The 26,804-nt window shown below is 49.0% G+C and overlaps 1 protein-coding gene across 2 annotated transcripts in view; it reads right to left on the bottom strand.

Annotated features, from left to right (window-relative positions):
- septin9b (septin 9b) overlaps positions 1 to 25,098 on the bottom strand; it is an 85,377-nt gene extending 60,279 nt beyond the window's left edge. The window contains exons 1-2 of one of the 2 annotated variants that reach the window (XM_064324179.1): positions 24,977 to 25,098; positions 13,796 to 13,858 (exon numbers count right to left, since the gene is read on the bottom strand). In XM_064324179.1, the coding sequence (XP_064180249.1) occupies positions 13,796 to 13,858; positions 24,977 to 24,998 (85 nt within the window). In that variant the 5' untranslated portion in view covers positions 24,999 to 25,098. Of the gene's footprint in view, positions 1 to 9,265; positions 9,544 to 13,795; positions 13,859 to 24,976 lie in introns of those variants that run through there. The other variant, XM_064324182.1, reaches the window with a different exon arrangement.
- Between the last annotated feature and the right edge of the window lie 1,706 nt (positions 25,099 to 26,804).

Raw genomic sequence — 26,804 nt, 5'->3', positions numbered from 1 at the left:
TCTCCTATCTCTGCTCTCCTCTCTCGCTAGATGGAGGCTATGAGAACTCGACATGGAGCTGACTTTTTTTTTCCGGAATCTGAATAATAACGAGCAACTTCGGATGGAAGAAATATCTGTTTCCATCGCATTCTTCGTGCGTTCCCGAATACAGTATTCGGATATATCCCTAATATATATATATACACACAAACACACGTATGCATACGCACACAAACACACACATGCGCGCTCGCACACACACACACACAGATACACACAGTCACGCCCCCCACACACACACACAGATACACACATCACCCCACAACACACAGCCCCCCCTCCCCCACACACACACACACACACACTGACACATACAACAACCCACACAAACACACACCCTCCATCTGGGGGGAGGGGGGTAAAGAATGAGCTTCCTGTCCTGCCTGACACTACTGTGGGGCCAGATCTGTTCATAGATCTGAATCACACACACACACACACATGACTAGCACTGACCACACCCCAATCAATGGGAACCGCTAGATGCAGTGAATCTAAGCACTGCATATCAATGTAATGATCCACACTGACACTCGCAGCCCGGTCCTGACCCTGCCAGCATGCTGGTGGATTTGAAGCTCTGAATTACAGCTATATTACAGTGAACCAGCCTTCTTTAAAGCATAGACATTTTACAACCATTTGAACCACCAGGATCCATAAAGCCACATATAAGTAGATAAAGATGGTTGTTTTCTCAATCCAGGGACTGCTGTCTAATCACCAGCTGAGAAAGTCTGCAGAGTTAAGAAGGTGGCATGAAATATATGACCCAAGAGGACCCACAAACCCACCCAATCAAATAATTAAGTCACAAACAGGAACCATGGGGGTGGGGTGACACATAACTTCAGCTTTCCATCTCTGGTCCTGACCTGACCTTCTCACCATCCTCCCTCGTTCCCCTTTCTCTCTCTCTCTCTCTCTCTCTCTCTCTCATGCATTCCACCTCTCCCCTGGCACCTGGTTCATGGCAATTATCAGGAATGTGTGTGAGGGCTGGCCTGGGGGGGGCGGGGGGTGCTGACCCCCAGCATCCCAGCATGCTCCTCTGTGAGCCGCATGGGAAGCTAAAGGCCACAACACAGAGCAGCCACTCTGCAGGGGGCGGGGGGGGTTGGGGGCGACAGGAGTCAGGCGCCATGGAGACGAGAGCGCTGGACACATGTGTTACCCCCTACTCCCCTGACCCCCCATCCCACCCCACCCCCCAGGACAGATGGGACAGGCGGTCAGAGGCGTCCCCGCCCGGCCAGCAGCCGCTCCCAAAGAGGCCTTTTGTCCACACGCGCGCGTGTGCGAGCCGCCGTCTGTCCCCGGACTCCAGGAGCGCCCCCGGGCCCTTCGCCGCACTGCTAGCAGAGCCCGTTATTTACAGGCCCAATTACTCCCGGCTGCTATTGCCCCGGAGGGGGGCCGAAAAGGGGGGGGGGGGTGGGGTAGGGGTGCAGGTCTGCCAGAGATGGAGGAGCTGCAGTGCGCTATCTCCGCTTGTAAAACACCACCATGGGCTGAGTGGGGCCGTGAACCCCCCAAATTTGCGGCTGATTTACCATTCGCCCTCTCTCTCTCTCTCTCTCTCTCTCTCTCTCCCTCTCTCGCTCTCTCGCTCTCTCTCTCTCTCTCTCTCTCTCTCCCTCTCTCGCTCTCTCTCTCTCTCTCTCTCTCTCTCTCTCTCTCTCTCTCTCTCTGCAACGACGGTACATCTCCTTAATTTTACGTGCCAGATAACGCAGTCCGCTCGGACGGAACGGGGAGTCTGATCTGCGAAACCTGCCTCGTCCGCCCGTGAAACCGCGCGGTGTGCGGAGTCTTCCGCGGGGCGTCTGATTGGTCTGTAGCGTACGCGCGCCGTTTCCTCGAACTCAGGGGGGGGGGCGTGCGAGGCACCCGCAGCTCTGGAGAGCGAGCGGATTCCAGCGCCGCGTGGAGACGTGATCCGAGGACACGGCGGCAAAGCAGGGCCCCGCCGCCCACCCCCCCCCCCCCGGAGCGGCGTCACACTGCCTGCGGGGAGCGGTGGAACGGGCGCAGCACGCGTGCCACAGGAGGAAACAGCGCCCCCTGCCTGCGCTCCACTGGAAGTGAATGGGGTCCTGACCTTTGACCCGGGCCTCACGAGTACAGCCTGCTCTGCAGCAGCTAACCGGTTAGATACACAGTCAGGGCACTGCGGGGGAACAGTCAGTGGTGGAACTCTGTCCCTCTTCGAACCTCTCCCTCACTACCCATCTTCCGCCGTGGTCTGAAGACTCATCTCTTCAGACTATACCTGGACTAACTGCCACCGCTCTGTACTCTATATTTCACTCTAAACCCCCTTCCCCACCCCCTTTTCATGACACTCGTTACATGTTCCCCCATCTCAGCACTTTTTGCTCATTTGTATTTGTCCTAATACTGTAGCTTCTCCTTCTGCCTAGTTGGCTTTGCAGAAGTTAGGTCAGATTAGTGTCCCCTGTGTGAACTAAACTGTGTTCTTGGCTAGCTGTAGCAATAGCTGTACGAAATAAGTATTGTTACTTATTACAACAAAAACTCCCCGGGCCAGGCTGGCCGTGTCGATGCCTGCAGGGGGGGGGGGGGTGAGCATAATAATATTAAACATTAATTTGTCCTGTCAGGAAATCTCAGGAAATCTCAGAATCAGTGCTCTGAAATGGTTGTTTTGGACACAGCCGTACACAGGAAAACACACAGCTTCTACAGTCGGTTGGGCATCAACGATCCGTAGCCCGTTTGTTCTGGAACGGTGCGCACGTTCCACGTTCCACGTTCCACGTTCCGCACTCCCCCTTTTCCTTTTCCCACACACACGGCGCACCACACGTGGCACAGCGAGGGTCGGGTGTGCGGGGGTGAAACTGGCGAACAAGTGAACTACATCATGAAATGAATTTACCATCCGCTGCGAGCGCAGTGCAGGTTAGAATTCGGTTCACGCTAACGAAAAGCAACGGGTCCAGGAACCGTCCAAGACAAACTGCAGCAACGAGCCTGAGGAAAGAGACTCATAACAGCGTTCCCATGTGACCCAGCACGTAGCCAGCGGTGAAAAGGAACACAAAAAAATCAGCAATAAAAATACGTATCGCTCAGGGACCTGTGAACACACGGCCCAGTATTCTTCAGCACCTAACTGGCGCGCAATCATATGACATCATACGTATGAGACGTAATTTATTTTGGGAAAAACGGCGAAGCAGACGCTGTCCTCATCGCTCTCGTGCCGGTACCCTAAATCTGTCCGGAGTTCGAGGGATTCCAATATTACAAACCGCAGAAAAAAGACATGCAGCATAAAGCTCACGGCTCATACGTTTTTTTTGCACCGCAACTTTTTGCGGACGAGTTCTGGTCTCTGCGCAGCTGGAGGTGATGGAGAAAGCAGAGGCTGTTTTTTTGTTTTTTTGACAGCCTGGGCCCGGCCTGCGCAGGAAACGCAGTTTCGGCACGACAGCAGAGCAGCGAGGAAGTCCGAGCGTCACTGTGCGTGGGAGGCGAGGTCCGGGGGGGGGGGGGGGGGTTTGGGGAAGGAGGTCACAGTGCATAAGGCCCTCTGTGAGTGAGCAGTGCCGCTGCGTGCACACCGCAGAGGACCCAAACAGGATGCTGCTCTATTCACCTCTGCTGCGCTGCACACACAGGCCCCCCCACAGCGCGCAGTCACGCACCGCACTGCGCATGCGCCGCTGCGCAGAACAACAGCGTTAGAAACGGGCCCCGGAGCAGACGTTTCTTAAGCACTTAATGTGCGGCGATCGCCCACGGCGACAGGCATCTCGGGAGCACACAGAGAGACAAAGACAAAGGGCCATTCTGTCGTGTTGTTGTGAGTGTGTGTGTGTGTGTGTGTGCTGTTGTGTGTGTGTGTGTGTGTGTGTGGGTTGTGTGTGTGTGTGTGTGTGTGAGTGTGTAGTGGTAGGTGTGTGTTGGTGTGAGGTGTGATTGGTTGTGTGGTGGGTGTGGAGTGTGGTGTGTGTGGTGTGTCGACGCTTGCTGCGTCACACACCTGAGAAATGATCACGACTTCATTCCAGGCGCAGGCTTGCCACAAGCGGGAGAGCTGGACTGCTCACACGCTCCAAACCCCCCCCCCCCACCCCCGCATTACATCTCCCCCCCCCTCCCCCTCCCCAAACCTCACACGTTACCATCTAAATGCCTGGGCGTGCTTCCACTCTGGTTCATTACATTTACATTACATTACATTTATTTGGCAGACGCTTTTATCCAAAGCGACGTACAAAAAGTGCATCTCATGGTCATGGACAACTACAATACACAGGTTCAGTAAGATACAATACTTATTTCGTACAGCTATTGCTACAGCTAGCCAAGAACACAGTTCAGTTCACACAGGGGACACTATTCTGACCTAACTTCTGCAAAGCCAACTAGGCAGAAGAAGAAGCTACAGTATTAGGACAAATACAAATGAGCAAAAAGTGCTGAGATGGGGGAACATGTAACGAGTGTCATGAAAGGGGGGGGGGTGGATTTAGAGTGAAATATAGAGTACAGAGTGGTGGCAGTTAGTCCAGTTATAGTCTGAAGAGATGAGTAGGAAGATGGGTAGTGAGGGAGAGGTTCGAAGAGGGGCAGGGAGTTTGTTCCACCACTGACTGTTCCCCCGCAGCGCCCTGACTGTGCATCTGACTGGCTAGCTGCTGCAGAGCGGGCTGTACTCGTGAGGCCCAGGTCAAAGGTCACGACCCCATTCACTTCCATGCATCGGGTCGGGGTGGCCATTTTACCGTGGCATTCGGTTTATTTCCTTAGCAACGCCGCGCCTTTCCACGGGGGCCATCTTAACGTGCCGGATTTGCACTTTAACAGGTTCAGGGATCGCTGGCTGTACCGCGGTACGCTGCAGCTGATGTCAGTGAAAAAAAAATATATCAACGACAAAAAAAAACAAAAAAAAAAAAAAAACGCCCCAGAGTGGCGGTTGAAATGAAAGAGGGTAATAAAATCACTGAGCAGAAAAGGTCGTTGAACTTCCTCTCGGCCGACGTTCCTGTTAGCACGACGTGCGCTCGCCGCCGTAGCGCTGTAGCGCCGTAGCGCGGCGCGTTCGTCACAGTCTCAGCCCTGCTCTTTACGACAGGCAGCGTGCCGGCCACCCAAATGTGCACTTCTGCTGCCACACAGTCCGCTGGGCACACAGCGAGACTGCCTGGAACCCCCGCCCCCCCCGCCCCCACCCCCCCCCCCTCACCAAGGCTACCCAGCGCCTCCGCCTGACAAGAATAGCTGGCAGCATAAGGCACTTTTCACACCGAAGGTGCGGTTTCCGGGAACTCAAATGCCCAGCTTCCTGTTAAGCTGAAGCTATTTTTTCTAGCCCCTGTTTTTTTAAAAACTTCACGAGCTTGAAAATAAGAGAGAGAGAGAGAAAGAGAGAGACAGAGCGAGAGAAAGAGAGAGAGAGAGAGTGCAAACCAGTGACTCATAGAGGAAATCCCATACAGTTCTTTTATGGAAAACGGATAGCAGTAGAACTTCCTACGCAGTTTCTGAGCCCGGGAGTGCTCGTGGTGCGGCACAGCCACGTCCAAACGAGATCTGCAGGTTCACGTCTTCACGGAGAAAGGCCTCAGTGGACCTGTATGTAAGCTGATGCACAGGGAAGTCCTGCTAGGCGACAGGCAGACACGTCTGAAGGAAAGTGAATTAAAAGAGAGGGGTAAAGAACAGGGACAATAACTGAAGGGCAAATAACTTTTTACTGCTCGTTCAAAAAATATCCCCTCTCCTGTTGCTGCTGTTCTTCCACTCATTTCTGGCCACTATTTCTGCTCTCTTTTCCAGCCATCCAGCTGGTTATCTGTTCTAATCCCGCTGGCATCTCATCCCGCGGCATCGGTACTAAAACAGCACCGCGAAGACATGCACAAACCACCACTTATAACAAATGCAAGCATGCCGCAGCACTAACCGAGAAGACATAATGAGCGGAAAACCTTAAAGATTTCAGCTGTTTTATCCTAAGCCAGCTGCCCACGGGGGGTGGGGGGGCAGGTTTTGTGATTCACCGCACTGTTTCTTAAGACTCACTGGCTGGGCTTGGGGGGCATTAATTATCACTGAAATAACCTGAGCTCCAACAACTGGGATCCACAGCAAGGCCTTGGTCTCAATAACATTACGCTGCTTGTCATTGCCTGGCCCCTTGGCATCACCATCTTCATCATTACATTACATTACATTACAGGCATTTAGCAGACGCTCTTATCCAGAGCGACTTACACAACTTTTACATAGCATTGACATATCCATTTATACAGCTGGATACATACTGAAGCAATTTCGGTTAAGTACCTTGCTCAAGGGTACAACGGCAGTGTCCTACCCGGGAATCGAACCTGCGACCTTTCGGTTACAAGCCCAGTTCCTTACCCACTGTGCTACACTCCGTCACTGGGCAACGGACATAATCCTGCCACCAGTGATGTCACATCGATGTCCTGCAAACTGTCACTCATTATGCTTCTGTGATCCCAGTTCTCAGTTTCGTACGACCTCCCTGGCCCTTCCACCAATCACGGGCCATTCATGCATTCGCCGACGTAGACGGAATGTTCCCTTCTCCAAATCAGACCGTTATCAGCGGTCAGCGAAATGGCTTCTCACCATTCTTCTCACGACACTTCACTTCTGTACTCACCCTACAGGCGCCAAAAGGCCAATCTATGCCTGCTTTATACAATGCCTCTTTGCAATAACAGGCCAGGAAATGCTCCTTTCCAAAAAAACCAAGACTGAAGGAAGCAGTTTCAGAGGGCCATGGGTCCCACAACACAATAATACCAGGCGCTCCGTTTCAGAACACTGGTGCTTCCCCTGATTGCCATGGAAACCGATCCAAAACATGAAGTAAGCAAGACCAGGAAGTAGCACTCCCATTGATTTCCCCTGTAAAACTTTGCCTGAGCTTCAGCTTCAGAAAAACCTGTCCTCACTGATCTGACAAGAGTTCAGCTCCAGGGATTCTGCTGCTGCAGGGAAGATTCACCATCTTAAAGGAATAGCAATTATCAGCAGGGAGCATTTTACAAAACTCCAGTCAAATGTAGATGATCTACTTCAACTGCCAAGACCATAGCTTCCAATACACAGCTCCACCACAGCTCCACCACTGCCACCCAGTGGGCATATTTTGAACTGCAGGACGTCCAGGCTTTAATTGGGCTCCTGCTGTGGTATCTGCCTGCACCGGAGAGAAGACTGATGAGTATCAGTCCCCTTCATTCCTAGATTATTCTCATTCGGCCACAGGACGCCTCGTCCATCCTGATCCCCACACACCGTATGAACTGCCATATCGCTATTTTCCTCTCCTCTTTCCCCCGAAAGCGGTCGTTTGCATCGCGAGTACAGAAGTACAGAAAAACGCAAACCGGGGAGGGACGTCTATGGTTACGGTCGGCCCGCCACGCTGATTGAGAGGGGGGGGAAGGCCTCCGGCCTGTAATTGCGAGCGTGGCGGTGCGGCTGTGGTCCTACATCGTGCCTCCGGGCGAGATGCCTCCCTCTCCGTGGAGCTCCCCTCCGTAGTTAACTCAGTGGGCTAATGCATTTCACAGCTCACAGCACACACAGAGCATGCAGGGATTTCACACATTCTTCAAAAGTACTGTCCCTGGCAAACAAAAAAAAGAATAAAAAATCCCAATAACAGAAAATAGCCTTCCTCTGATTACTAAATTTTTACATTTCTTTTTTTTTCTTTAGGAAGGAAAAGAAGGAAAACGTTGTGAATGTCATCCTATATCCTACATAACGTAAATAAGCCACAGACAGCATATGATTAGGATCTAATTTGGTTCATAGCTACGACAGTTTTCCACAAAAATATTTTATAGGCAAAGAAATACAACATATTGTAGCACCGCAGCTATGTCTGACAATCCCTGGTACTTCTGAGCGGGCACTGGTGCAGGACAGCTGAGAGTCTGGAGTAACAGGAAGACCCTCACACTGAGCGTACAGTTTACTGCCATTCCGTATTTCCCCCAGTACCCCCCCTCACACCCCACCCCCCCACCCCCCACCCCACCTCACCTCACCGCCTCCCTCCCTCCCTCCCAGTTTCAATCTGGGTTACATCTCATCCTGTAGAATCCATTAGAGCACGTCATCAGAGGCCTTGGGAGATCACAGAATGTAGCGTGCAAGTCTCATCTATTTGGGGAGGGGGGGGGGTGGGGGGGGGGGGTTGCTGAGTTTGGTAAGCATTGCAGAATTAGCCACAGCAATCCATTCAAGCATCGGTGCTCTGGAAGAGGAGTTCCAGGTCTGAGACGGACAGCTTGTAGGGCTTTGCGCTTGTGACTTAAAAGGCACTGTTCGTGGAAAAAAAAGTCCCAGGAAAACACAAATCACACACACAGCACTGACAAGGCGGGCCGGCCAGCTTTCTCAGACGCCTTCAACACAGGAATCCTCACTGGACATGGGGGGCGACATAGCCCAGGAGGTAAGAGCGGTTGTCTGGCAGTCGGAGGGTTGCCGGTTCGATCCCCCCGCCCTGGGCGTGTTGAAGTGTCCCTGAGCAAGACACCTAACCCCTAACCCCTAACTGCTCTGGCGAATGAGAGGCATCAATTGTAAAGCGCTTTGGATAAAAGCGCTATATAAATGCAGTCCATTTACCATTTACCATCAAGCTCAGCCGCGCAGCGCAAAGGCTGACGACAAAATAACAGACAGTTCAAGCAGCGCTGAGGACGAGCTATAAATACCCTTCTCTTCCTGTGAGTGCAGCCTCGTTAGAATAACACTGAAACATCGGGGCAAAAGGTGGAAAAAAAACAAGAGAAAAGTCACAGAACGCACGGACAGCCCTACAACCCTATTACCGTGACCGTTCCTGTCTATGAACCACAACAGCGGCTCTGTGAAATCCTCTTTAAGTTCCACGGGCCAGCAGAGACTGCCCGACAGGTAGGTGTGCGAGCAGACAGCCGGGCGGACAGACGGGCAGACGGGCAGACGGGCAGGCGTGCGGGAGAAGCGTTAGCGCGTCTGTGTCTAGCGGCGGCCGAGCCAGACTCCCGGGCAGCTCCGCGCGCTCAGGAAAGCAGCCGCTCGCCGCTCGCCGCTCGCCGGAGGTTTCCGCGAAGGAAACAACAACACGACCGAACTCCGATAACCCCAGAAAAGCGATCCCCAGCCCGAGAAAATATCCCAGCGAAAAAAAAAAGGAGCCGCGACTTACCTGCGATTTTGTCTCCCTCCATAACTAGAGCACACCCTCAAACAGCCACATGGAACGACTGCTTTTTTCCTTTTTTTCAGACTTCCCTTCTGTCTCACACTCTCCCTCTCTCTTTCTCTCTCTCTCTCTCTCTCTCTCGCTTATTCAGTATCTCCCTCCCTCTCCCTCTCTCAGTTTCTGTCTCTCTCTCTCTCTCTCTCTCTCTCTCTCTCCCCAGTTTAATTTTTTCAATCTGCTATGATAACGAATGCATCCAGAATGACCACAGTACCATGTGCTGATCATACGGAGAGTCTACTGCCGTTTTTCGAACTTGCACTTTTTTTTTCTTTTTTCTTTTTTTCCTTTTCTGCCCTGACACTAAAGCTGCATTGTGCCTTTGAAATGGAAACCCAAGCCATGTGACTTGAACTCCCCAGCCCAAAATAACCCACTCGACTTATTGCTAGAAAGGCTCCAGGAGCTCAAGCCTCGAACCCAAATGATTTCTGAGCCCCCAGCCTCAAGCAGCGCAAGCTGTTTACAAGTCCCTGGAACAGGAAGACACCGCAAACTGCACCAGGCTTCTGTAGGAGAGAGAAAAGTCTCCAAAATCTTTAACACGATTAGGAGACAGACCCAAAATCACACTTTTAACTTTTTTTTCAAAACGTGAGCAAATCTAATTTGTGATTCTTTGCCCTGGTCAGCTTCGTGCTAATCGGCAAGAACAGCCAGGGGAGACTCTGGCATTCCACACGCCTGATTATTGGATTGTCCCGTTGTGCAGGAAGGGAGGACCTGCACACTGACCTTTGCCATCTCCGCCCCACTTGATTGGGGGTCAAGGGTCACACGGGGAGCCTGTGACTCAGTAAGGGTGCTGAACAAATCCAAACATTAAAGCATTGCAGTTACGAGACTGAACTTCCACTTTCACTCCACTGTGACTCGTAGCCATGGTTACAAAACCTACGGAGAGGTAAAGGAATACTACTGCTGGGTGTACAGAGATCTGCGGATTGTGAAAGGGGATGAGCATTTTTTTTGTGGTACCTTAAATTTGTGAACTATTTCTGTTTGCTCACACAGTGATAAATGCCACATGTTTTATCCTCTCCCACTGATAAACAAAAACAGCTGTGCTCTACATTTGCATCCCAGGGAAGCTGTAAATGTCACACCTTTTAAAAAAAAAAATTATTTTTAAGAAGGCCTGGCCTGGAACATGCTCGCCCAACCAAAGGGCATTAATTCCAATTCCATTAGAGCGAGAAATTAGGATCCTCTGGTCATTTTTGTTCTCATTCCCGTTTCACTTCAACAGATCTATTGATTTACTTTTTTTTGCCCTTTGGTGTGCCACTTCAAAAACTTAGATGTAAATGATGCTTGAGAGCAAAACCCTCCTTGCGGGACTGCAAAGGTAAAATCAACCCCTTGGAAAACCGGCGGCTCCACTTGACTGTGTCCGCATCTCCGAATTCAAATGAAAACACGTGCGCTCGTATCTGACTCAGTGCTGGAAATGTTGACTGGGACAGGCACACGATGAGGGGAACCAGCCGAAGGGGAACGCGAGCAGCGCCAGGGAGAGAGAGAGAGAGGGGTGCCCGAATCTGAAATCAGATAAACGCTTTATTTTCAGACACTTCCAGCAGATAATCACCCTAGCCGCCCCCTCCCCCCCCCACCCCTCGCAAGTCACAAGTTGTTTTTCGATAGAGCCCTGGGGGTGGAAGTGTGCCTGCTAACGGCAATCAGCTGGGACATCTGACAGTCCCCACCTGACCACGTATCTGACTGTATATCTCGACCGGCTGTCCTCAATGATCCAAGGGTACTCGTTTTAAGCACCCGCAGCAAACACAGCAGCTGCGCCCATCTTAGCGGGCACTTCTAATGCCGTCTAGGCTAGCAAGCCATGTCAGGCGCCATCGTTTCTACGAGGCCATCCACGGAAGCCTCCAGTCTAGGGTCGGGGCAGTCACGCAGTCATGGAAGCGGCCTGTAGGCGTCGCGCGCGAGTTCGACCACGCTGGTCCACTCTAGCATGAGTGACGCCTCGCGAAGGGCTCGTTTTAGCGCGCATTTAGGCGTCGCGCATCAAGCGCCGCACCGTTCTAGCGCGCCCGTTTGCCCCGGCATCCGTGGGGGGCAGTCAAGTGAAGGTAGGCGTTAGATTGCCCAGTGGTCCTAATCTGCTGTACTGGCCTGCAAATTTTCAGAAAGGCTGGCGGATCAATACGCGCCTGCTCGCTCGGTAAGAGTATCAACCCCTGTGTCCTGGTCAAAACTCTCAAACTGGCTGGCTCAGTCGCATGCCCTCATTCCCACAGAAATCCCCCCCACGAAAAGAGTATTCAGCTCGCAGCAGTTCTTCACAGTAAAGGTTAGATTAAATTAAAAAGCAAATAAACACACATGACACTGATCCTAGGGACGGATCAGCAGCCGAGATCAGCCCTTCGGGCTCCACTCAGGTTTTCTGCGCTCCAGTTCTGCACTATTTCAGCGCTCGTGATCTTGGTCCGAACGGCATCGACGTATTTTAAAAAGCGTGCGAATGCAGGAGCGCGATATTAACACGATTACATAACGGATTACATAAAATAGATTTGTCACTTAATAAACCCCCCTCCCACCCCCACCCCCACCCCCACCCCCGTCCTTGTAAACCGTGACTCACTGCTGCCTGGGACCCCGTGACAAACAGCCCCCTGGCCCCCCATGAAGAAAGCAGCATCGCCTGGCTGAGAGCAAATTCAGCCAGGGGGGCTCCACAGACTGCATTCCTACAGCGCTTTTATCCAAAGCGCTTTACAATTGATGCCTCTCATTCACCAGAGCAGCTAGGGGTTAGGCGTCTTGCTCGGGGACACTTCGACACGCCCCAGGGCGGGGGGGATCGAACCGGCAACCCTCCGACTGCCGTACGACCGCTTTTACCTCCTGAGCCAGCACAGGCTCCGCGGGAACAAAGGCCGCCCGTACCGGACCCGGCCCAAAGCCCTCAGCTGAGCCTGAGAGCGTCGCCAGCACGTGGCGCCATCAGCTCCCTCCTTTCGGCCTCATTAAAAAAAAAATCTTCTCAGGGTTTCTGGGATCTCAGCATGAGGGCGAATGGAGGTGCACTTAAGAGGTCGGTCTCCAACCCGTCTGTATAACTCAGCCACATCACAGCCCACCACAGAAGTTAACTCACTCACCCTTCCGCCATTTTCTTTTTCTATTTTTTTTTTTGGTACAAGTTACAAGTCAACAAAAAAGGAAGGCAACAAAAAAAAATCTTAGTTGCCTTAGTTCATTATAGAGGTAACAGTGATTTTTAACCCGAATATAATATGGTGGGGAGGATGGGATGTTTGGAGCTTGTGCAAGCAAGCCTTAGTAACAGGGGTGACTCGCAGGATGGGGAGGGTGGGTCATAAAATGTCAAAGGACAACCACTGCCTCAGTGCATTTAAAAGGCCATACTAGGTTTTTCATCCAGGGTTCAACAGAGTGGCCTGTTTGAATGCAGTGATTGGTTTAGAGATGTCACCATGGATCAGTCGATCATGAAGCTTCTCCCTAGTGAGTAGACTAGTGAGTGACTAGGGAGTCCTTGATTCTTGGTCACCTGGCTTGGATGCCTGTCTGACTGTCTGACCAGGAGGTGTGAGGGATATATATCACACACATGCACACACACGTGCACATACACACACACGCAAACACACACAGACACACATACATACACATGCACACACACAAACATGCGCACACAGACACGCACATACACGCACATGCAAACACACACACCCGCACACAGACACACACATGCACACATACATACACACACACACATGCACACAGGCACACACACACGCACACACACACACACGAGTACATGCGTAACACGCAACCCATGGGCAAATAATGCACAATGGCTGATGCAGCCAAGCAGCGGAGGCAAACATTAACCAACGCCGTCACTCCTGTACGAGACCCATGAGTAAGCACATGACTCAACCACTGAGAAGCGGACTTTGGGTAAAAAGCAGCGCTCTCACTGGCCATGCGATCGCCCTACAGGGACGTCTTTGGGGCATTGGCGCGCGAAGCGAAGCGGAGGAAAGATTAAGAGCAGATGAAAAGAGAAGGGGAAAGAACAGAAGAGAAGAACCAGAGAGGACGCTCTGTCGCTCTCCCCTGTCAGAGCCCCTGGCACACGTGACCCGCCAGGGGCTCTGACTTCCTCAGACAAAAGGAGCTGAGGGTGCTGGGAAGAGGGCCGCTGCCCCCCCGTGATAGGACGCCTCTGGAGAGAGCCGTGGCCACAGACGATGACATCATACCATCTGCACACTTCCTCCCATGTGCAGCACGAAGAGCAGGCCTCTCTCACTGACCCCGCCCCCTCTCGGCCAAGTTCCGGAACGACTAGAAACGGCCCCCGTTGGTCCGCTGTGAGCTTCCGACTTTCATCCCCTCAACGACAGCTCAAAGTGCCTCACCTCCCTGAGGATGACCTGCGGTGTGGGTCGGACGGGTGCGGACGAGACTTACCGGGGCTGACCGGCTCGGGAACCTCTTCGTTCTTCGGCTTGCTCGGCGCTAACCTGGCGATTCCTGCCACCGCAGAGAAAAGGGGAGGAGCGAAGCCGTTATTACATTACAGGCATTTAGCAGACGCTCTTATCCAGAGCGACTTACACAACTTTTACACTGTATCCATTTATACAGCTGGATGTGTACTGAAGCAATTCAGGTTAAGTACCTTTGCTCAAGGGGTACAACGGCAGTGTCCTACCGGGGAATCGAACCTGCGACCTTTCGGTTACAAGTCCAGTTCCTTACCCACTGTGCTACACTGCCGCCCCCAGCCGTTATCACGAGATGCAACTCACAGCGGTGCGCGCTGACACTCAAACTGTGGGCAGGGTCCCTGCCAAGCCTTAACACTTCATCGAACTACGGTTTGATGCAACAAAAACAACAACAACAAAAAAACACAAAACGCCATGAAAAGACATCTAGAATGACATCGCTGAGCTACGGCAAACGTGTGTATCAGGGCTTAACCCCTCATCAGAGTAAACGAGCGCACTGTGAGGTTTCGACAGGAGCGAAGGGTTCCTTTACATTCAAATTTCATTGAACGCTGCATTTGGGTGACGTGTCATTACATTACATTACATTACAGGCATTTCAGCGCTTTATCAGAGCGTTACACACTTACTAGCTTACATTTAGAGCAAAAAAAATGGAATTCCGACAGACAGCTGCTGCTTACACACTGCCACACTGAGCTCCTGAGCACTGAGCAGGGCATCCTCTGCCCTTTGGTGCTATAGCGCCTCCTCTGGTCACTCTCAGTCCTACGGTCTGGCTGTACCAGCTGCTTGATACCACTGCACAGCTCACTGCTGGACTGCTGAGGGGGGAAAAAAGCGTAGGGTGGCCACTCATGTTTTGGAGAGTGTGCTCACCAAAATTACAGGGGAAGTAGCAATATGGGACAAGCATCCAACTTTGGGGAACAATGAAAAAAATTGTGGCAAAAAATTGTTCAAAACACAAGAGAGCATTTTAATAATCTGCCAATGAAAAACCTGGACCATGGCACACGTTACATCAGATCGATATTCAGAATCAGCAGACTGTCCTTTCACGCTAGACCCCTGTTTGGATGTTTTCAAACCAAAATTTTTGCACTGAAATGATGGGTAACGTATCATTCCCACTGAGGCCATGGAGATGTTGTGAGATGTTTCCATTCCATGAGGTACTCATTGCAGCTGCGGGGTCAGAAAAATGGGATATCCTCTGAGTAACAATCCCAGGTCCTGCCTGGCTCTCTCTCTCTTTCATCCAGTTCTTCCCTTCCGCCTCTCTGGCCCTGTCCCTCTCCTTTTCTGGCTTTTGCTCTCTCTCTTACAAAGGTCTCAGTCTCTGTCACCATCCTTTTGACCTGGCCCTCTAAAAAGCACAGATTGCCTTTCAACATCTTAATACCATTTAATACCATCTTTTTTTCCCCCATGACCTCCAACTGGTGATTTTTTCAGTCATCCTTGTTCCATAGACAGGAACACCAGACATACACTCACTGGCCCCATAATTAAGTACACCTGCTTGCTAATGGAAATAGCCTGCTCCCCCAACAGTGAATCATGTGGCTGCAGCTGATTATATAAAGCATGCTGACTGAAAACTGAAGAGCTTTAGTTGTTTGTTGTTAGCTTTAGTGTAGCTGGTCTTGTAACCTAAAGGTCACAGGTTTGACACTGCCGTTGCACCCTTGTGCAAGGTACTTAACCTGCATTGTTTGAGTATATATGCGGCCGTATAATCAGATACAATGCAAAATGCTATGTAAAAAAGTTGCTCTGGATATGAGCATCTGCTAAATGCCTGTAATGCAATGTAATGTAACATCACTCCTAAGCACTGTTGCTGACCATGTTAAATTCCTTTATGACCAGAGTCTACCCTTTTACAAAAGGATAATGCGCCAGGTCATCAAGTACACATCATCTCAAGTGACGTCATGTTTACTCCAACGGCCTGCACAGTCCGTAGACCTCAGTCCAGTGGAGCACCTTCGGGAGGCGGTGAAACGGGGGGGGGGTTCACAGCATCAATGTGCGGGTGAGAAAATCTGCAGGAACCGCGCAATGCTCTCGAGTCAACATGGACCAAAATCCCTGACGGCGCATGTATCCAGCACCCTGTCGAATCAATATCGTGAAGGACTCCGTAAAAAGGTAAAAGCGAGGTCCTTCCCAGGACTAGGTAGGAATGGCCCGGGGATTGCAAGCTCGAACCCGCTTTCCTTTCCACCGCGAACCTCCCGGCCTGTGACAAAACCCCACAGAAGAGTCACCGTAATTACAATGCAGGGACTAACCTCTGCACATGTGGAGCTAGGCCACAACGTCTCACACTCTGGCAGGCAGTGCGCATTTAAATGCTAGACCGCAGTGAATAAAAATATGCTACACGTGGCATTTTCCTCCAGTTATGTAACCATTAATCGGGGTATGTCATCCGTGGTGTTTTTTTGGCTTTGTCTTTAACGCAACGGCGCACGCGTCGCATTAAAACAATGACCTTTTCGTGGACCATAACAAGGGCTATTAGTTATTAGCGCGCTGAGTTGAGTTGAATGGGGGACACGCCGATATGAATCACATTGAAAGCCTGCGCGTTTTCCACTGGAACCATAAGTGCTTCATCAGAAAACAGGGTGATCACACAGCGACCATCCTGGCAACTGCATCCAATTGGCCATCGACACAAACCACACTATCCAACCTAATTGTACCCTTGAGATCGTGGAGGCAGAGATGATGTGTCATTATGTGAATACGACACCATTGCTATTTATATAAAGAGCTCCACTCTCTGACTGATGATGTCATGAAGTACAGTATTCCAGCAATGTTTGCAGTCCTAGTAAAATATATATCAGCCGCATTCCTTCGCAGCGGGTCTACACACCAAGGAGGCTAATCTTTACGTGAAATCTTACCCCACGATGGTGACGAATTGGGCCCAGTGAGTCATGAGTCTCTTCCTGGTAGAATAATAGACCCTTTGAGGTTTGTGAAAATGAACATTTCCCCCCCCTCCCATTTATTGACAGAAAAAAAAACCCCAAGGGGGAATTTCTCGGAGGAGAAAAGCACGCAGTATTTACTGTGAAAGAAAAGCAATGCGGACCGTCTCCTGCGAAGAGTCACAAGATTCGCCCGCGCCCGGGTATCTGCTGCTTCAGTGACCTCACAGTTTTTTTTGCTCCTGCAGGCCCAGAGACGCAGCTGGGGCGGAAGGACAGGCCGGGCTCTTCGCGCTCGCGCTCGGCGTAACGTGCCGTAAACTACACGCGAAGCCGCCATGGATTTTCTGGAGCCCCAGAACCGTGACTCACTCCCCGAGCATCTGCGGCCACGTGCCGTGAAGAGAGTACTGTGGAGAGACGGAGGGATGAGGGGCACGAGAGGGAGTTTTTTTTGTGTTTGGGATGGGGGGGGGGTGGGAGGAGGAAGGACAACCATCGGTTTTCTTGTGGAATTCAACTGAGTGGTCACACAGAGACTTCAGGGGGAAAAAAAGAACAGCACCTCGATGCACATTTTCCACCCCTGACTGCCAGGCCGCCTAGTGGCCAACTGAGCTGCTTCGGATAACAGCCTGCTAGCCTGAATCACTACTCTCCTAACCTTACACCACCATTCCCCCCCGCCCCGAACCCCACCCCCCCTCGTGGCCAACCAGTTCCCTCAGCTAACAGCCTGCTAGCCTGAATCAGTACTCTCCTAACCTTACACCACCATTCCCCCCCCCCAAACACCACCCCCCGCCCCCCGGCCAACCAGCTCCCCCAGCTAACAGCCTGCTAGCCTGAATCAGTACTCTCCCAACTTTACACCACCATACCCCCCAAACAAACCCCCCCCCCGGCCAACCAGCTCCCCCAGCTAACAGCCAGCTAGCCTCCTCACTACCATCCCCCCCCCCCCCCTCCTCTCACCCTCACGCATACAGGAACTGCTGACCTCTGTTGTCATGGTGATAGCGGGGGAAAACCTTCCTGAACAGTTGGGTCAGAAAGATGAAATCATTCCGCCACAGAAACTACTGTCTACAGTCCATTGAACAAAATCAAAGACACGGGAACATGTGTTAATTTTACTCACCAAAAGTAGCCTGCATGACACTAACTCTACTACAAGTACAACTGATACTAATGTGGGTCAACTGCACAATAATTGACTTATTTCTGTCGCACAATAGCAAAAACAAGGCCTTATATAAAAGCTTATTAAAGCAGTGTCATGTACCACGTACTATTGCTACAAACGAACTGAACAAAGTGGATATCAGGGTACGTACCAGATTCACAAGCTCTGGATTTTCATGGACGATCACCTTGATTTGACAAAGCAAAATTACAGCTTCCTGCTAAAAAAATAACACCGTTTTTCATGACTCATTTACGCTGCTAATTAAACTGTCACTCTTTTCAAAACATTCCAAAATTCAGACATTAAGCAGAAAGCACGATCCCGTTCTCATTCTGTGGAGGATCAGACTGGGTAGCACACAGATCATCCACCAGAGCGCTGTATTTTTTTAAACAAAAATAAATAAATAAAAATTAGGACAGACTGTAATGAATGGTCCCTCCTCATTATCACCTGGCACAGACATAAACACAAAATAGAGTGTTTCTTCAACAGCTAGTGACTATTCGCAGGAGAATTTATAGCTCACTAACTTGGTACAATAAACTTCTGGACACAGATTACTCTTGGTCCATCCGAAATAAAATTATACTACAGGACCTGTGTGCTGTAAAATACTGGAAATTGCGTGCTCATATCAACCGACACTTTTTATGAATCTGAGGAGAAGGAGCTGAGTGACAGGAAGAGGCTGTTCAGGGCGGCTGTGCAGTATGGCTGGCTTTGGCCCGGTCTCACTCACCCCTGCTCTCAGGACCTGCAGTTTGCTCTGCAGATGCATCTCTCTGTCAGAGGTTGCAGGAAGGCAGAAGCTCAGCGATGTCCTGAACGTGACCGAGTACTCACAGGTTTACACCTCAGCCGACTCACAGCTGCATCGTCACCACCTCACAGGCCCAGATGGGTGCAATACACAAGATTAATCAGCTCATTGTCAGCCCTGAAATGGCAAGCTACAAACAAGCTTATTTCAAATACTTGGAAAAATGTCTGTCACCTTGACTACAAGATTTATTCACGAGTAGTATTGGATAATGGAGACCGGCTCTTTCTCTCTCTCTCTCACACATACACACACACACACACACACACACTGAACTAGAAGGTGTGATTAGGTAGAAGAAGTCCACCCACTGCTGTCTCAGTCTCTACCACAGGTGCTGAGGTGCAAGTGTGTTTGCAGCGTTGGATGGACGTAATGTATTAGGGTGACAGACCAATAGGCATTCAGCACTGTAGCATCTATACTTCATCCATTAAAATACAGGCCCAGCAGTTTTATAGCAGAAGAAACGGTATTGAGTCGTCCGTGGTGAGAAAGGGAAGAGAGACAAGGGCCAGATCCTTCAGCTTTGAAGGCAACACCAGGCACCAAAGGCAATACAAAAGGAAACTCATGCCAAGCTTTTTTTTCAAAATCACTCTCGGGCAGACACGCCAGGCGTCAGCTCAATCACAGGCACTCAATTACACTTACAAGGCAGACGTCCAGAAGTAAGACAATTCAAATGCTAAAGCAAGTTTTTTTACACAGCAGACATCCAACTCTGGCGCTGAGCATCATTCAGATGGTCACCATGCTCTCATCCGGCACTCAAGAACACTTCAAGCATGCCAGAGGTAAGAAAAAATAAGTGAAAGTAAAAATTTGTATGCACAGGCAAGACCTCAATCAGCGTCTATCGAAGCATATTTCTAAAATTTGTAGACATTACTGTCAACAAGGTGCCACTCCAAAACAAAAATATTCCGACAAGCAAAATGCCAGGTAAGCTATATAGATTTGTTCAAGGATAACTGCATGAACAAACATACCTCAACTCAAGTAGTTATTCATTTCTATGGGGCTGGAGAGAGCCGATGGGAGAGCCGGAGGAACCCGGGACAGTCTCTCTCTGGCGATTAACTGGGCAGTGTTTGTGTAAGAGGTGCGCCTGTTTGAGCAGCGGGGCAGGATGGAGCGGGGATCACTCCTTTCCCATGCTCACCGGGACAACCCTGTCTTTATGGGCCTCGTCGAAACGTGCTCAGCAGCCTACGGCTCCCTTTTTACTGCTTTCCAATAAAATATTTTGAAAGCTCGTTTAAAAAAAAAAATCACCTGATAACATCCTGCAGCTCTCGACAGGTGGTGTGGAATTCTGCCGCAGAGTCACACATGACATGACCCCCCAAAAAGGCTCTTTGTTCTCATGGATGAACACAAAAGGCCCGCCCATGACTCAGACCCCGTCCTTCCACACCCGGGGTCCACAGCCAAACAAATCTTAAAATGGCTGCTGGCCTGTCATGTTTTCCACAGGAAAGCCCTACTATGCTTTTAATTGTTTTAAGATGATAGAAAAAAAATAAATACTCCCAGCTGGAAAATAAACAAATATTACTGCTGTGAGTAAATTAATGCCCACAAATGTGGAACAAATTGAAAAGATTGGTCCTCCTGTGAATTTCCTTCAGACCACTTGTTTATGAAAGTACAAAACAAACTGCTGTGAGCTATGGTCTTAATAAATAAAGCGGGCTAAAGTAGCTTAAGTATTAAGAACGCTAAAGTGGCAAAACAAAATCTTCACCAAGAAACCATGGATTATCAGGGTGCATCCATCTAAAATTTTAAAATAGAGAGAGGTAACTCTCACTGCCTTTTTTTCGTGGTTATTATTCAAGTTTTTTTATGTACTTTTTTTTGTTAAAATACCCAGATAAGTTGGTAACGACATTTCATAAACAAAATTACTAACTTATTCAAATTGGTTTATTTACATGACGTGGACATTTTGTTACTTTCTGGAAACGTAAATTGCCTGTACGGCTACTGCAATAATCTTGACCAGCCTTCCCTCAGCAAAGGGCTCTGTCCATTTCACACCTCTGTAAGATCAGTGCATTCCGGCGTCTGCAGATTACATTACATTACATTACATTACACTACATTACAGTACATTACATTACATTACAGTACATTACAGTACATTACATTACATTACACTACACTACACTACATTACATTACATTACATTACATTACAGGCATTTGGCAGACGCTCTTATCCAGAGCGACGTAAAACAAAGTGTATAACCATAACCAGGAACAAGTATGTTGAAAACCCCAGAGAGAAGTACCGTTCCAAGTGCAGGGAACAACCACATAGTTCAACTTGGACCCTGAAGGTTAAATTGATTAACACTAACACAAACGAGAACCGCAACAACGCATTCTATGCAAAAATACAAGCAGCAGTTAAGACGACTGCATTAACTAAGTCACCTACGAAACAGCTACCTAGTTACAACCCTAAGCTTACAGTCAATTAAGAGATTACAGGGAGGTAGGGAGGGAAGGGGAGAGGTGCAGCCTGAAGAGGTGAGTCTTCAGTTGTCGCTTGAAGTGGGGCAGTGTCTCAGCTGTTCTGACCTCCAGGGGGAGGTCATTCCACCATCGTGGGGCCAGAACAGACAGGAGACGTGTTCGGGAAGGGCAGGCGCGAAGGGGGGGAGGTGGCAGGCGTCCTGAGGTAGATTACAAACACAAACAGAAGAAAGGCTTTGCCTTTAGGAAGCAGGGCCCTTACATCGCTCACTGCTCAATCTACAACCAGCTCCTCCAGGTTAAGGAAGGGACAACTTAGTTGTACGATCATGCATGGCCCATGCATTGGCACAACTCTGGTCCTTACGCAGACCAACACCAATAAGGCAATCAAAAGTCTAGAATCAAGACCAGATACTGAAATATTTCTCTATACCCGCACTAAAGAACCAATTGAACACACCTGACTAATCAGAAGCACCTGTGAAGCCATTTTTACCCAAACATCGTGGCACCCTGAAATGGGGTACTGTTGCGACCCTCTGCTGTTCCTTCGCTGGTCTCTGTGTTGTTTCGCCTGTAGTTGTGGGGGAGTTCCAGCTTAGGCAGCTGAGGGCATAATTGGCCGTTATTGGTGACACCTGGGCTGTTGCCTTCAAAAGCTGAGAGGATCTGGTCGTTTGGTCTCTCCTTCCTTCCTCCACCACGGACGACTCAATACGGTTTCTTCTGCTAAAGACAACATCCTTTACTGACTCCTACTCAACCATCACCACCCACACCACTGACCTACATCACCCACTCTACACACCTTCATGTGCTTTTGTAAGTACTTTGGGTTCTTTTGTTAATAAATATTCTTGATTGCAACTACTTCGTGTGTGTCTCTCACTTATGTTGTGGCTTCCCCTCGCAGTCATAACAGTACCACGTATGAAAAGTGCTGTAATGTCTACATTGTGAAACCAAATGTATTAAAATACCCTTTAATCATAGCTGAGAGTCTGCAACTGAGGCGAACAGAGCCAAATCAAGAAAAAATATGGCTTTGTCCCAAACATTATGGAGCTCACTGTATATAAATACGCAAACATGTATGTGCAACACTTTGCACATACAGTACACAAATACTGTGGATGAAAACACACGCTGATACAATAAATTGCACCACTGATGCTAAACCACTCTGAGTATTTGTGGGAGGGCTGCACTGTTCTGGGCTGTGCAGAGCAGAACAGCCCAGAACATACGAGGAGAAGGCAAGGCCACCATCGCCCAAATTGCATTTCTGAAAGAGGGCAATGTTGATGCAGTGCGGTGATGGTGAGGCAATGCGTCCGTTGCACTCTTGCATTGACTTAACCGAGCCAGCCAGGAAATCGGCTTGACAGGCGAGAGCAGAGGCGACGTGTGACACATGCGGTGGAGGACAGCGGCGAGGCTATTTTTAGGCCACGCATTTAATGCAGTAAAGTGCCCCCCGGGGGGTGAGCATGTCAACGTTGGGGCAGAAGAGGGGGGCAACGGCGAGATGCGTAATGAGCCGCGTTAATGGCTGCGGATGTCCTGGGGCCTCCTTCTCCGAGGGCTTGCTGCGTCCGCTCGCACTCGCCCAGGAAGCGGCTTATGACCTTCGTTCGTTTCCTTTCTTTAATTTACGCGATCTGAAGCACTGAGGAAGAATGAGGAAAAAGCTGTTCAGATGACGGTGGCAGGGTTTTTATTTTTATTTTCCTCCATACTGTATCGTCTGTGCACGCGCGGATCTTGGGTTTCTTCAGGCTTCACCCCTGAAGCAAATGGCAAACTGAAGCGCATCACTGCTTGTACCTCCAGTATGATGAGAGCAGAAGCACATGATCGCGAGAGCCCTTTAGCCCGCAGTTTGCCGTCCCGCAGTCCAAATGCATGATGTTTGGGTTGATCACGGTCCGCTGTGTTGACGTTGTGTGCATGCGTTCCTGTTCATGCGTGTGCATGTGGATGTCTTTGAGCATGTTCATGTTATTTTTGTTTGTTTATTGCGTGTGCGCGTGCACATATATACATATGTACATATACATACATGGTGGTGGTGGTGCAGCACAGTGGGTAAGGAACTGGGCTTGTAACCGAAAGGTCACAGGTTTGATTCCTGGGTAGGACACTGCTGTTGTACCCTTGAGCCAGGTACTTAACCTGAATTGCTTCAGTACATATCCAGCTGTATAAATGGATACAGTGTAAAAGTTGTATAAGTCGCTCTGGATAAGAGCGTCTGCTGAATGTCTGTAATGTAATGTGATATATGTGCGGGTGTGTGTGTGTATGCACACTTGAGAAAGTGAGTGAGTGAGTGATTTTTTGACTCTGAAGAAGAGTCAAGAAACAGTTCTATCATGTTCAGCAAAGTGTGCTCTAATGTTCCCTATTTCAGGCAAGTCCCTTTGAAGTGTCCGGGTAAGGAGTTTTTTTCTCTCGAGTGAGTGAGTGAGTGTGAGTGTCTGTGTAAATGCATCCCATCTAGGGCCATAACCAACCTTGGATCCAACCTTTATCAAAAGCTTACCATAACCCACTAAAGAAGAATCACGATAAGCCTTCCAGTAGACAGAATGGAGGAGCGGTGTTGTGTATGAACATTTTTCGTAATACCCCAAAGAGAATGCAGTGCAGTGCAGTGTTCCATAAACTTAAGAATAATAACACTTCGGGGCATAAAGCGCATACAGTTCACCTCACATCGTTGCTTAAATCTCCGTGTAAACCATTCTTCCTTTTTGCCTTTTATCACTTCATATCTCCCATCATCCCCATCACCCACTTTCTTCGCTGAAAAATAATTCATTCCTACATAATGGGCTGTTTTTTGTTTCACTAATTTTACGACTCAAACGATGATATTTTTAAAAACAATAATTTATTTTCAAACTCTTCTTTCTGTCCATAATTGACTGCCATACATCGAGTAGATATGGTAGACAATCCAGTATTTCCTCCGTGTTATACTTTACACTGATGATCACCTTACATTACATTACATTTATTTGGCAGACGCTTTTATCCAAAGCGACGTACAATAAGTGGATATGGAACGGATTTCAGGTCCTGCACGGGACGTTCATTTCATTTTTCTTTTGAAACATTAGAGAAAATAATTCGTTCTTCACTAACCATTCGATCTTCATTTGATCTTCACACTGGCCAGCCTTATTAGCCTACTGTTTACTGTACACATGCATGCTCGTAATCACAGCCTACATATGCGTTATCCAAACATTAATGTACACTGTTGTTTTACAGACGTTAATCAAGTATTCAGACTACAAGGAAGATTGATTGTCATCCTGTACTGCGTTGTTCGTGAAGTTGACTATCGGAAACTTGACTCAGGATGCTTTGGGTAATTCAGATGTACGGCAATAGCCTATAACATTTACGCATAGCTACATGGTCTGACGAGCGTAACATTACCAGAGTTCTCGCAAAACAGCTTCCGCAACTCCCCACTCGCACAAATTGGTAAAACATATTCGCCGAGCTATCTATAGGAATCTCACATTTCACATGATCTGACAGCCAGAGCGTTTAACTCTGTAGTCAAATCAATTACAAGTTCGATTGCGCAATCGTTGTAAGTTAAACTACGACACAATTAAGTCACAGCTCGTTTTGGCATGCAGTAGTAGTCCAGTGGTCTGAAACCTACCTGAGTTTGCCGTCTTCTTCATGTTCCGTTCCGTTGCGTTCTGCAGCACAACCAGAAAAGAGAGTGAATAGTGTTTTTTCTCGCTTCTGTGGCAAGCCCTTAGTATTCCTCCGGCTTTGAGCTCATTCCCGTGAAGTTTTCATCAACAGCCGTACTTTCAAATGTGTCTTATCCTACAACTGACGTAAGAGCTGTGATTCCTCGCGTTGCCGCGTTTGTTCTTCCACTCCAGCAGTTCTTACAGCACCTGCGCGCACGTGTTTGTCATCAAAACAGTATTTCTGTTTATACAGTAAGCACACACAAATATGTGTACACACAGTGAAATGCACTGCCTTTCTCTGGACGTGATAAAATGAGACGTAACCACCTTTTTGACCTAAAGAATAAGTGAACTGGTTTTGTCATGAGTAATCTGTGTATACACGAGCAGCTGAGCTTCTCGCACGTAATGTCTTTCTTGTCTACTGTGAAACAGCAAAGCTTTAAAAGGGAAACGAATTTAATTTTAAGCTTTATTCCTATAGCCACAGAAATGTTGCCTTAGGCTTGCTGCTGTGGGGGTTTAGGCTAGGGCTGTCTGTAAAGGGTATTGTGACAACTGTTGTAAAATACGCTATATAAATAAAATTTGATTGATTGATTGAAATGATCGTGTCCCCTACTGAGTAGCCTGCTCGGTAGCTGGCGTCACGCGCGATAAAGCCTATAGATGTCTGCTCCCGTTGTAGAACGGTTAGCGCGCGCAGACTGTACAAAAAGTTTACAATTTTAAACTTCGACAGCGCCGCTCTTTTAGACAAATCTCTGCTCTTCACGTCATCAATGTATTTTTTGTTATTCGTTAATCTCCCAGAAAATAGTGAAATCAAACATTTTCAAAAGAGGAATGGCTCACAAACCCTGAATATATAGAACTAAAGCTGTGAATTTTTTTTTTTTTTTAACTGTTGCTGATTTGCAATTCCAGAACGTGGTTAAAGTCTTTGAGGCTTCTGATTCCACTGGAAGGATATCCTGTGGCATCCTCTGCTCTGGGGTACTGTGGACCATTCACCTAGTGGGCCTCAATGGTCATTCATTCATTACTGGGGTTTAGGAAGTGTGTGTTGAGAAGGTTCCTGGCAAGAAAGGCTGGAAGAGACTCTGACCATGTATAATGCTATGCTGTAATGATGTAGCGGTAATAGATGCTCTTGGCTTACCATAACAATAAAATAGAAATGTAGGCTACTCAATATTTCCGTGCATAGGTAGATCGCTAATATTAAAATAACCCTTTATCATGCACACAGAACAAGATGGCAGCACACACGGGTCAGAGCAAGGTGTAACGAAGCCACAGATCACATTAGACATGTCAAGTAACTGGGCTGTCGTAGTTATTGGTGACCATATCACAGGGCCGTATCGCAGTTATTGATAAATGTAACCGACTGCACTGCAATGGAACAGACGCACTGGACAGGTGTCTAAAAACCCGTAGATGTTGTATGTGGAATCACCTCAGGACTTGGGACAGATTCATAACGTGGGGCACAATGCACTGGACAGTAATGTGGCCCCATAGGAAATCAACATCAAGTGACACACAGTCGAATTCGCCAATCGCCTCGATTGAGCCGCCCCTGCCATTTCTTTCCATTTCCCCAGGTTTACTCAGTTGTGCCTTACAGACATACCAAGTAAACCCCTGCGCTTTAACCACACCTTCGTTATTTCTGTATATTCGGCTTCTGTTTAGCTTGTGTCCTGCAATAGATTGGCAACCTGTCAGGTGTATTGCCTTGCCAATGACTGGATGGCTCAGACTGGACCTGCCGATAGA

This window comes from Anguilla rostrata, chromosome 2, assembly GCF_018555375.3.
Source record: "Anguilla rostrata isolate EN2019 chromosome 2, ASM1855537v3, whole genome shotgun sequence".
NCBI lineage: Eukaryota > Metazoa > Chordata > Actinopteri > Anguilliformes > Anguillidae > Anguilla > Anguilla rostrata.
This window is presented reverse-complemented; position numbering and strand designations above follow the sequence as displayed.